The 12,963-nt window shown below is 37.7% G+C and overlaps 1 protein-coding gene and 1 long non-coding RNA gene across 2 annotated transcripts; one reads left to right on the top strand and one right to left on the bottom strand.

Moving 5' to 3' along the window:
* Window positions 1–1,762: 1,762 nt before the first annotated feature.
* LOC146900522 (uncharacterized) lies at window positions 1,763–3,258 on the top strand. The gene is made up of 2 exons (XM_085735429.1): window positions 1,763–2,131; window positions 2,676–3,258. The coding sequence occupies exons 1-2, from the start codon at window positions 1,800–1,802 to the stop codon at window positions 3,019–3,021; spliced, it is 678 nt and encodes a 225-aa protein (XP_085591555.1). The 5' UTR covers window positions 1,763–1,799; the 3' UTR covers window positions 3,022–3,258.
* A 3,110-nt stretch (window positions 3,259–6,368) lies between these two features.
* LOC146900521 (uncharacterized) lies at window positions 6,369–8,179 on the bottom strand. The gene is made up of 2 exons (XR_015023069.1): window positions 8,093–8,179; window positions 6,369–6,616 (listed from the first exon to the last, which is right to left on the bottom strand). It is a non-coding gene; the product is annotated as an uncharacterized LOC146900521 (long non-coding RNA).
* Window positions 8,180–12,963: the final 4,784 nt, after the last annotated feature.

The raw sequence follows: 12,963 nt of genomic DNA, 5'->3' as shown, positions 1-12,963 counted from the left end.
TGGTTATATTTGATTAATGTTATGTTTGAAAATTATGTTGTGTTGATAATTGTTATGTTATGAATTAGATTTTCTGTTAGAACATATGGTCAAAGGCATGGTATGTCGTTTAGAAGCAAGCTAAATGCGCCAAAACAGAGGCTCAACCAAAGCAGATGGCTTCTGCCTTTGTGCTGATGCAGTTCAGATTACATAATCCGGACAGTTTTAACACTTTCCGGATTATGTAATCCGGAAACATCATTTCTCACCCCATTTGTTGACTTTCAACGGGGTGATTTACACATTTCGGATTACACAATCCGGAAATTGTACAAACTTTCCGGATTATGTACTCCAAATCCATTCATTCAAAATTGGCATTAACATCCACCAGGGTGGCTTAAGTGCCAAAATCCATTCAAAACTAATGTCATGTGAGTCCAATTTGTTCAGTTTGGTTTTTAGAATTTGATTTGGGTATTGTCCAACTATTAGGTGATTGGTTTGTTACTTGAATTGGTTTGGAATTTTAAGTGATGGTTTTTAGTAAAATTTTATCGTTAATTTGATCACTTGTATATATGTAGCGAGGGAAAACAAAAATAATTATTGAAAAACAAAATTAGACTTTTTACGTCGGTTAAAAATGTAACCGATATCATTGAGTTAGCGTCCAAAACTAATGAATGCTAATTAGCGTCAGTTTTAGCATCCATTTTGGTTATAGTCTGCATTTATATACACTTTAAATACACATTTATCTTATGTTTTAGCGTCCAATTTTGTTGATGCAATTTAGCGTCAGCAGGAAGATAGTGTTTAGCATCCAAGATTTTACTGTCGTCAATTTTTTGGACTCTATACTGACGTTAAAAGGTTGTTAGCATCCACAATTTGCCCTTTAGCATCCATTTTTCTGCTGACTCTAAAACACCATTTTCTTGTAGTGTCGTAAACATAACGAGATTATGGGTTCAATTAATATTGCTATTATTATGCATCAAAAATAAAAGGAACTTCTACTTTTAGCCTTGTAAAATTATAATGGCAAGACTACTTAATCAACCATTTTTGTGGCTTATAATTTTTTCTATGTGTAACTAAAATAGCTAAAATTTTCTTTTTATCAAGAAAATAGCCAAGTCAAATGCAATATTTTACATCTTTTTTTTTTCTTCAGAGAATTGGACCTTAAAAAAAGACCATTTTTTTCTTTTTATATTGTATCTTTATTTTATTAGATTCACAGATTAATTTTCACTTTGTAAAGAAGTTAATTTTTTTTACAGCCTTACAAATTGTCTTGTAATATTGTTCTATTTTAGTAGCATTTAACATTGCTGATTTACTAATTTGTGAAGACAAACTATATATATATATATATATATATATATATATATATAGATGATTTTGAGGTTAAATGCAACCATGAGTATAGTATCTCCTTCACATATAAGTGACGTCATTCACGTGTGTATGAAAAGATACATTTTTTGTGCCATCTTATGCGCGTAGGCGATAAGATCGAATCTACGTTATGGAGCGTCAGACACACATGCTTTCATCACTATATCACTGACTCCAAAGTTGTATGTAATCTATTGAAACAAATGGCAAAAGTGTAAATAAATTTATATTTATGGACGTGAGATCGTTAATTTAAACAAAAAAAATAATTAGTGAGAATTGCATGGACATTTTAGTAAATTCAAACAAAGCAATAACCTAGTAGTTCTATAAATTCAGACTCAAGCAGTTCAACTCTCAACTCACTCCAAAGCACAATTAGAGTAATCTATCCTTAAGATCCTCAAAAAATGCCTATTGAGATCATTGATCTTACAAATTTCCCTGACTCACCTCCATCAACACCTGTATCTTTATCTAATGTACCAACGATCCTTAATTTTGTTCCCGTTTCTACCAACCCTAATCTTCACCACCAAATCCATCACCACCAACACCAAACTACCTTGTTTGTACCACCACCTCCAGGATTTGAGACCCCACAAATCGCTACCGGTTGGCCCCAACCTGGCATGTATCACAGCCATATTGCAACGGTTCTTAAACCGTTACCTGAACCAAAGACATCCCAATTCTCAAATGGAGCGAGGCTCAGGGTTCCTTGGAGTCAATTAGAGCATGAGTAAGTACATCTTTCAAACTTAAATCTAATTAAGTTTGTATGTAAGGATCTCACTTTACTACTGGGAAAAAGTTGAAATTGCGATAAAAATTTAGAGGCACCATTTTTAGTGATTAATTTTTGTTATAATTTTTTGCTTCTTATTTCCGCAGTTATTATTTTTTTGACAATGTTTTTCTAACTGTCGTTTTTACCTCACTAAATCCGCAGTTATTTCAACTTTCTCTTATAGTGCATTTCTTACTTTCGTTTCACTATTATAAAACGTTGAAATAGCCACAAAAATTTGGAGAAAGAAAAATACGAAATTTTTATGTCTCTAATTCTATATTAAATTTTTAGACGCCAAATTTAATGACTAATTTTATTTTTTCATCTCTAATATCTGTCGTGATTTCAATTTTTGTATCGATTTTCTTAAAATCACTTTTACACCAATTACTCTTTCATAGATTATAAAGTAATGTGCAAGCATTGATTTTATTTTTCTCCCGTTAAATTTTACTCTTGATTTTTATTAGAATTAATTTTTTATTTATTTTAGCTTATTTCTGATGGGGCTGATTGAGTATGGAAAAGGGAAATGGAGCAAAATTGCTAAGAACTATGTATCTAGCAAGACACCACAACAAGTTAAAAGCTATGGTTTAAGCTTCTTCATGTACCTACCAGCCACATTTGTGCATGGTTTTAGGAAAAGGAAACTAATTGCAAATCCCAACAACTCTGCTTCCAAGAGAAACAGGAACTCATCATCTGCTCCATATTATGGAGAAGCTAGCAGCAGCAAGAATACCAACAACTATGAAGCAAGCACTTCCATGACTCCGCCTAGTGCTTCTGCTGGTGATGGAGAAGTTGATTTGGAGCTTCGTTTGGGTTTATATTAGTGAGACTTTGAAGCATAGGTGTCATGCATGCATGGACAAATTAAGCTGGAATCTTTAGTATATCACCATAATATGTGGCTTTTTATTCGTAACTTTTTCTTTTTCCTTCTTTTCTGTTTTGAATTTGGTTGGATATGATGTTGGAGTTTTTATTATTTTATGTTATTATATTGTGCAAGTTGTGTCTTGCAAGTTTGTCCTCCTTTATGTAATATATGGATCGTCCTTGAAAAAAAAAAGAGTAATATATGGATCGTTTATTCAAATGCTTTTGTAAATATTTTTTTTCAATATATTCTCCTGAATAATAATCTTTTAGAGCAAAAGGCCAAGATATTGTAGACAATATTTTATAGGGTCTTGTTAACGAGTGTCCCCGGGGCACTCTTTAAGGATCCCAAAAGAAGAAATTATTTTATAAAAAGGTCAAACATTTCGATTTCCGATGCACCGATTACACGTATATTTATGATAAGTTACCTTTTAAAGGCCTTAACTAGTGCCCGGGGGCACTGGTTAACATTCTCCTACTCCCTCCGTTTCAAAATACATGTCCAATTTTTGCAATGTGCACTATTTACTTGACTTACTTTGACCACATTTTTTAACTAATGTATAAATACAAATATTAGCATGTAAGATCTTGTTTGATTTGTCTCGACAAATATTTTCAAAATATTAAATTTTTATAATTTTTTACTTTAGATAATTAAAGATATTAACGGTCAAAATTGTGCATTGGCATATGCGAAGTGGTTGACTTGGACATGTATTTTGAAACGGAGGGAGTATTTTATATTGTGTTTAGTTTCATTGTTATCCTTGATATTTTAAAAAATCACGGTCAAACATTGTTGATGTAATTTTTTTTATTGAGGAATGCTAGTAACACTCACTTTTCAACACTCTCTCTAGCACTCAGTATTTTATTGGATGAAATCAATGTATGTCCCACCATTTTGTGTAGGTTCAATTTTCAAAGTGTAGACTCACAATGATTTAAACCAATAAAAAAGTGAGTATTAGAGAGAGTGTTCAAAAGAGAGTGTTGTTAGCATTACTCTTTTTTATTTCCTTTTAAACCAGAGCGAGTTTGATTTTCATGCCGTGTGAGGGTAAAATATTTTACATTGTCGGCACATCACAATTAGGTACGTGGATGAATTTAGATGTGGTTAAAATGCAAGTCCAATATTTCTAACAATCCGACCGTTATATTTGATTGATCACTGTGCAAAACTCTTTTTATTATTGGTGTATATAAGTAAAATCGTAAATCAATATTGTTATCATAACTTTTGAGTCATTGTATTCCCCTGTATATTTTTGACGATGACAAACAACCGTCAAACAATAAAAATAATTTTGAAGAATTGCTACATTATGTAATCTATTTTGTAATTTTTTTTTATCTTTATGTAAAAACCAAAGATAACAATTACTTTAAAGAAGTGAATCCTCATTCAACATATTACTTTCTTGCTATCTCTCGCACTCTTCACATCACAACATATAATATTTACTATATCATTCTCTTTATTTCGTTCTCTCACATGATGTTAGTTGGATGTAGGGGTCCATGAAATATTTTCCTATTATAAAATGAAAGAAGTGTAAACCAATGACTTAATCAAAAGGATAAAGAATATTATTTCATTGGATTTTTCTTTTTTATACATGTAAAATATAAGAGTTTATCCAACGGTGGTCGTAGGTCAAAAAGAACAAATAAACCCCCAAAGCATTGAAAGATTGAAATTAATTTATGATGGCAGCATTTTTGGATCCACTCACAAAAGATGAGTTGCAAAAAGTCACCCTATCACACAAAATATGCAGGTCAGGGTATGCGATATGATCTGTTCCGGTGACCCAATTAAATCTATATTTTGTTTGAATTCTTTTTTTTTTTTTGAATCAGCAAATATTATTAAACGCCATCCCCGCAAGACGCGAGGTATGGGCGAAACAAGATACAAATGGGGCCGCATATAGACGGTACACCATAACCACCCTACAAGCCCCTGAAGGTAACCCACCAAAACACATCACCACCTAAGACGGACACCTTAACAGAAACAAACACAGTAAACACAACATCCACCACTACCCATCGTCACTACTCACCCCTAAAGACCACCCCTCAAAATAAAACAGCCAGACTTCAACGCCCAAGCTGAGCCACTATCGAAAAGCTCCTAACCGAATGAACATGCAGCTTCCACCACCTCTCGACCTCCGATCCACCGAAAGAGCACAAAAACAAAAGCCCAAAAACCAACTTGAGCCAAAGAGCTGACTCCCGATCTCGAATCAAAAGTGACCGGCCCACCAGACTTTAGAACAAAATCAGCAGGGCACCCCTCGCCCCTGGTACATCAGAGAACACCATATCAAGTCAAACAAGATTGCAGCTAGTCACCGACTCCCGGTCTCGAAGCAAAAGTAACCGGCCCACCAGAAACCAACACACAATAAGCAAGACAAACGACATGATAAGCGGTGGTGCAAACGACGAACACATCAAAAGGAAGAGGCTTATCTCAACGGGCTCGCACCCTCCTAAACTCCATAAACACCTTAAACAACCCAAAAACACCAACAAGCACCCTCCAAAACTCCGTATACACCTTAAACAACCCAAAAACACCAACAAAAGCTAGTGACGACAAACGTGGACCCGTGTACCAGAGACTGCCTCCGAAGGAAATCACCCCAACAAACACCCTCCTGCTCACCTAAACTGCACCAGCCACCCCCTTAAATAGCTCCCGTCCGCAAAACCGTTCCGACACCAAAACCAAGTCCCAAACAGCCACGACCACCCATCCAACAACATTAACAACAGACCAACAGTGACCTCGGAGGGGGTCTGCCACCAAATCAAGAAAAATCTAAAGCTAAACGGCCACTAGCGCGAAGCATCACAACCACCACGATCCTTACGACGACAAACGATCCGGGAGTTTGTTGAAGGAGGATTAATCGTAGATGAAAAAGATAACGCCTCACCTGCCACCGCGTAAACCACCACCACCACCTCACCTAAAACCTCCAAATGGATCCAATACCACACCAAAACTCATAAAACCCCATCACCACCATAAAAACCTCCTCCACACCACCACAAAACCGCCACCCCTTAACACCGCTACCTCAGCCCCTCCAACACACACAACCGGCCCCAGCAAAAAGTTTCCGGTGAGCACTGTAACACCCCGTTCTCCCAACAACGTAATATTAATTATTATAATCAGAGTAATCACACAACGGAGTGTCACACTACTTTTCAAAAATTCATAAATAGAAAATATCTATTTATTTAAGACCAACATAAAGAATCTTAATAAACCGCAGCGGAATAATTCTGTAAAAATATAATTTCAACCAAAATTCAACATCAATGAAAATCTTGGCACATAGGCCCCAACATAAATCAACTTTATTTTCAACAACGATAAACTCTAATAGCAAGTCTTTTCCAAAATATGTGATACATAAAAGAAATGAGAAGACATTCGCAACGATTTCCCCATCCTAGTATGTATCAGAGCCCTAGACACTTGAGCCGACCAAACCTACAAGTCATCAGTACCTGCACATTACCCACGGTCGAGGCAACATATACGCAGAAGGGGTGAGAAACTTATCCAATAATAATAATATATAATTCATCAAATTAATGAAAACAACAAAGCATATCACAACAGGCATCATTAATAATGTATTTAAATAAACACAGGCAACGACATAATTATCTTCAGCAACAAGGTACAACAACAACAACAACAACAACGTTATCCACAACGACACCGATAACTCGACAATGCGACAACGACAACAACTCAACAATGCTACAACGACAACAACAACCCAACAATGCTACGACAACAACAACTAATGCATCATGCAGGTGGTACCAATCTACGCGCGTTGAATGCTAAGCATTCCAGGGCATAAGCCCCCAACGATTTGGATGGTTAAAGCATCCCAGGGCATAAGCCCCCAACAGGTGAATGATAAACATTCCAGGGCATAAGCCCCCAACAATTTGAATGATAAACATTCCAGGGCATAAGCCCCCAACAATTTGAATGATAAACATTCCAGGGCATAAGCCCCTAACAGAACATGAGTATGCATATGGACTCGACTTGTGTATATCAACATACAACTTCAACAACGACTACAACAACAACATATGTGCCTACAACAATTATGACACACTCCCCAACTTCGACATCAGATGATACAACGACATCAACAACGGAAATCAAACAACATAGCATATATATAAATCAATTACATTCATCTCTAAGTCTAGAACATCCTTCAAAAGCAATTAAGTTTTGATCAATAGGACATAAGCCAAATACCCATAAAACACCTCAACTAAGTCCCTAACACTTAAGTTTGAAGTTGGGAAACCAACCATATGTTTTTGGACTAACTTGGGATTAATTATGCTAAGTTTTCTTAAAGTTTTCTGAAGATCCACTTGGACTATTTTTATCATAACTCAAAATCTACAAATCTTTTCCACTCCAAACCAAGGCCATTTTAAAGCTAACTTAATTATCTACAACTTTCATGTTTACACCTAAGGCCAGTTCAAAACAGAAACGGGTGAAAAAGACGCAAGAACACGAAACAGGGGAATGCTGTCACTATTACATCGTACTACGATGGAATGCATCGTACTACGATGGGATACACTGAAAAAGTCTTGTTTGCTGCTGGAAAAATCGTAGTACGATTTCCCAGCATCGTACTACGATGGAACATGGACAGTTCTACGGAAACAGACCAGTTTTCACCCCAAAAACCCCAATTTCATCAACCCAAACCCCAAATTTGATCCCATAATCACCCAAATTGTTTTAGAAACATGTTTACAGGTTTATTAGACAACATAGGGGATAAAACAACATATAATCATGCAATTCAACAACAAGTTTCATCATAATTCATCATCTAACATAACTTCTCAAACCCTAAAAAAAACAAGAACAACAAATTCATCAATTTTCAAATTACATACCATGATTATTGAAAGGAATCCCACCCTTACCTTATCTCAGCAAATTCTACAGCAAAAACGATTGGATTCTCTCTTCCTAGCTCTTCTCCTAGCTTTCTCTTGGTTCTTCTCCTTTTTTTCTCCAAAAACCAGTTTTTCTATTGTTTGTACGTGAAACTGTTTATCTCTGCTTCTCTTTCTTTTTCTCCCAAAAATATAACTTCTTTCTTTTCATTTAACTCCCACTAAACTCTCATAATTACTAATTAACTCCCATTAACCAAAATATTAATATTTTACTCCTATTTTTATTTCTCCTAATATTTCCACAAATAATAAAGCCATATTCATTTAAATAATATACAACACATCAAATACCAAATAAATCATATAAAATTATATAAAACACTCAAACATCCACTAAAAATAATAGAATAAAAATGGGGCATTACAACTCTCCCCAACTTATAGAATTTCGTCCTCGAAATATTACCTCAAGCAAACAACTCAGGATATGACTCCTGCATCTTACTTTCCAACTCTCAAGTAAGATTTTCACCAGTTGCTCCTCCCCAAACAACCCTCACTAGAGGTATCTCCTTGCCTCTCAACGTCTTCACCTTGCGATCATCAATCCTCAAAGGTAAAGTCTCCACCGTAAGGTTGTCTCTAACTTGCACATCATCTCTAGGAATAACATGTGAAGGATCCGCTACATACTTCCGAAGTTGCGACACATGAAACACATCATGCAAGTTCGAAAGATGTGGTGGCAAACCAACTCTATAAGCCATCGTGCCAATTCTCTCAGATATCTGATAAGGACCAATAAACTTTGGAGTCAACTTCTTGGACTTCAATGCACGACCCACACCGGTCATAGGGTTGACTCTCAAGAACACATGGTCACCCTCTTGAAATTCAAGGTCCTTCCTACGCTTGTCATGATAACTCTTCTGTCGACTCTGCGATGCTTTCATATGCTCTCTTATCATCTTGACCTTCTCCGTGGTCTGCTGAACTATTTCAGGTCCCAACACAACACTTTCACCCGACTCAAACCAACATAAAGGAGTTCTACACCTTCGACCATATAAAGCTTCGAAAGGTGCCATACCAATACTCGAATGGTAACTATTGTTGTACGTGAACTCTATCAATGGTAGGTGACTGTCCCAAGCTCCACCTTGCTCAAGTACACACACCCTCAACAAATCTTCTAATGATTGAATCGTCCTTTCCGACTGACCATCTGTTTGCGGATGATAAGCTGAACTCAACTTCAGCTGAGAGCCCAAAGCTTCTTGCAAGCTCTTCCAAAATCTCGAAGCGAACCTCGGATCTCTATCCGACACAATACTCGACGGGACACCATGCAACTTCACAATATTATGAATATAGATCTCCGCCAACTGAGCTACCGAATAAGTGATATTAATTGGAATAAAGTGTGCCGACTTCGTCAATCTATCGACAACAACCCAAATGGCATCATGCCCTCTTTGAGTGTTTGGTAAACTCGTCACAAAGTCCATGGAGATGCTATCCCATTTCCATTCCGGCACATCTAAAGGTGTCAACAAACCAGCAGGCTTCTGATGTTCAACTTTCGATTTCTGACAAGTCAAACAAGCATATACAAATTGTGCGACATCTCGCTTCAACCCAGACCACCAAAACAGTTTCTTCAAGTCGTGGTGCATCTTTGTAGCTCCCGGATGGATACTCAAGTTGCTTCTGTGACTTTCTTCTAAAATCAACTTTTTCAATTCATTATTATCAGGAATACAAATCCTACCTCGGAATCTCAACACTCCTTGATCATCAACCTGAAAATCACCATCTGCATTCTGATTACTAGCAGCCATCAAGTCTACAAATTTCACATCAACCTCCTGGGCTTCTTTGATACTCTTCAAGAAATCATTATTAATTTTCAACATACCCAACTGCACACTCTGAGGTGCCAATTCACAAACAAGACTTAAGTCTCTAAACTGTTCCAGCAATTCAAATTCTTTCACCATCATAGCCGACATGTGCAACGTTTTCCTACTCAAGGCATCTGCAACCACATTAGCTTTACCCGAATGGTAATTTAAGCCAAAATCATAATCTTTCAACAACTCTAGCCACCTTCTCTGCCTCATGTTCAACTCTTTTTGATCAAATAAATATTTCAGACTCTTATGATCACTAAAAACTTCAAATCTAGAACCGTACAAATAATGCCTCCAAATTTTCAACACAAAAACCACAGCAGCCAACTCTAAATCATGTGTAGGATAATTTTTCTCATGTATTCTCAATTGTCTCGAAGCATAAGCTACTACCTTGCCATCTTGCATAAGCACACCACCTAAGCCCAACTTGGACGCATCACAATATACCACAAAAGGTTTATCCGGCTCTGGTAAAATTAAAATTGGAGCCGTTGTCAATCTTCGCTTCAACTCATTGAAATTATTCTCACACTGAGCATCCCACACAAAAGCTTTACCTTTACAGGTCAACTGAGTCAATGGAAGTGCCAACTTCGAAAATCCTTCGATAAATCTTCTGTAATAACCAGCCAAACCAAGAAAACTTCTAATCTCTGTAACTGACTTAGGAGCCTCCCACTGTGATACCGCTTCAACCTTCGATGGGTCCACTGCAATACCACTACCAGAAATAATATGGCCAAGGAAACTTACTTCCCTTAACCAGAACTCGCACTTTGACAACTTTGCATACAATTTCTTTTCTTTCAGCACCTGCAACACAATCTTCAAATGTTCTGCATGCTCTTCTTCAGTCTTAGAATAAATCAAGATATCATCAATAAATACAACAACAAACTTATCCAGAAAAGCATGAAAAATTCTGTTCATATACTCCATGAACACACCAGGCGCGTTAGTAACACCGAAAGGCATCACTTTATATTCATAGTGTCCATACCGTGTCCTAAAGGCCGTTTTCTGCATATCTTCATCCTTCACCTTAATCTGATGGTAACCTGACCTCAAATCAATTTTACTAAACACGCGAGCACCCACTAATTGATCCATCAAGTCGTCAATTCTCGGAAGTGGATACCTATTCTTTATCGTCACTTTATTCAGCTGACGGTAATCTATGCACAATCTCATGCTACCATCCTTCTTCTTAACTAGCAACACAGGTGCTCCCCAAGGTGACACACTTGGTCTTATAAACTTCTTATCAAGCAATTCTTCCAACTGCTTCTTCAATTCTGCCAACTCGGAGGCTGACATACGGTAAGGAGCCATCGACACAGGCTTCGTACCCGGCACAAGATCGATCAAAAATTCAACCTCCCTCTCTGGTGGTACATCTGGAATCTCATCAGGAAAAACTTCAGGAAATTCATTCACCACGGGCAATCTATCAATTATCGACTGACTCTCTACAGACAAATACGCCATCAAGGAAAACATTAAGTTTCCATCATGCTCTAACCGCTTCAGCTGCTTGGTAGATAAAAATTCTGCTCCACTCTCTTCTTCAGCAGAAGAAAAGTACACCGTCTTTCTAAAACAATTAATATGCACATGGTTGTATTCCAACCAGTTCATACCAAGGATCACATCCATACCCGTCAATGGCAAACATACAAGATCAACTTCAAAATCTCTACCATACATGGATATAGGGCAACTCTGACAAACAAACGATGTGGTTACTGAACCCTTAGCTGGAGTTTCAACAACCATTTCCACAGGCATACTTGACATAACTAAACCCAACTTATTTGCACAATCAACAGCAATGAAACAATGTGTAGCACCAGTATCAATAATAGCAATTAAAGGAGTACCATTAAAGAAACAAGTACCTCTGATAAGTCGATCTTCATTAGCCGTTTGTGTACCGGCCAATGCAAACACCTTCCCACTAGTCTGAGTCTTCTTAGGCTTCTTGCACTGAGAACTAAGATGACCCTCTTCATCACAATTGAAGCAAACCATGTCACCACGCTTGCACTCAGCCATGATATGCCCTTTCTTGCCACAACGATGACACTTCTTCTCATCCCGTTGAGTACATGCATTACTCTTGTGGCCTTTCTCACCACACTTGTAACAAACTATCTCAGCTTGAACATCTCTTCCCTTGGGTCTCCTTTCCTCAGGCATCCTCTGTTTGCCCTTGTCAGCTGGGGCACTGTAAGGCTTCGGACGACTCTGCTGTCCCTTACCCCTACGGTCACTCATCACCTTGTAGTGAGCTTTGGTATCATCTTCATAGATTCTGCATCTGCTCACCAAAGCAGAAAAGTCACGGATCTGCTGGTAACCAATGGCTCGCTTAATATCAGCACGCAAACCATTCTCAAACTTTATGCACTTAGAAAATTCAGCATTGTCTCCAGTATAGTGTGGATAGAACTGAGCCAACTCCACAAACTTGGCTGCATACTCTGTCACTGACATGTTTCCTTGCTTCAACTCAAGGAACTCAATCTCTTTCCTTCCGCGAACATCCTCAGGGAAATATCTGTTTAGGAACTCCCTCCTAAACACAGCCCAAGTCACAACTGCATCACCTTGCTCTAATTCAGGTAAGAGACTCACCCACCAATCATCAGCTTCCTCAGCTAGCATGTGCGTACCAAAACGCACCTTCTGGTCATCAGTACATTGCATAACCCTGAAAACTCTTTCAACTTCTTTGAGCCATGTCTGTGCTCCGTCAGGGTCGTACCTTCCTTTGAAAGTAGGAGGATGATTCCTCAGAAAGGCCTCCAACATTCTTACATCAGCATTAACACCAGCACCAGCATTCTGTTGTTGTCCTATAGCTTGGGCCACAGCTTCCAATGCAGCAGCCACCGCAGCATCGTTTCTTCCAGCCATTCTATTTCTCTTGTAACAGATAATATTCGCAGCCTCCAGGTCTCTACTCTACATAACAAC

Source organism: Medicago sativa, chromosome 8 (assembly GCF_051527215.1).
Source record: "Medicago sativa cultivar Bolivia chromosome 8, Bolivia_mono, whole genome shotgun sequence".
Lineage (NCBI taxonomy): Eukaryota > Viridiplantae > Streptophyta > Magnoliopsida > Fabales > Fabaceae > Medicago > Medicago sativa.
Note: the sequence above shows the minus strand (reverse complement) of the source record. Positions and strands in the feature narration are given on the sequence as shown.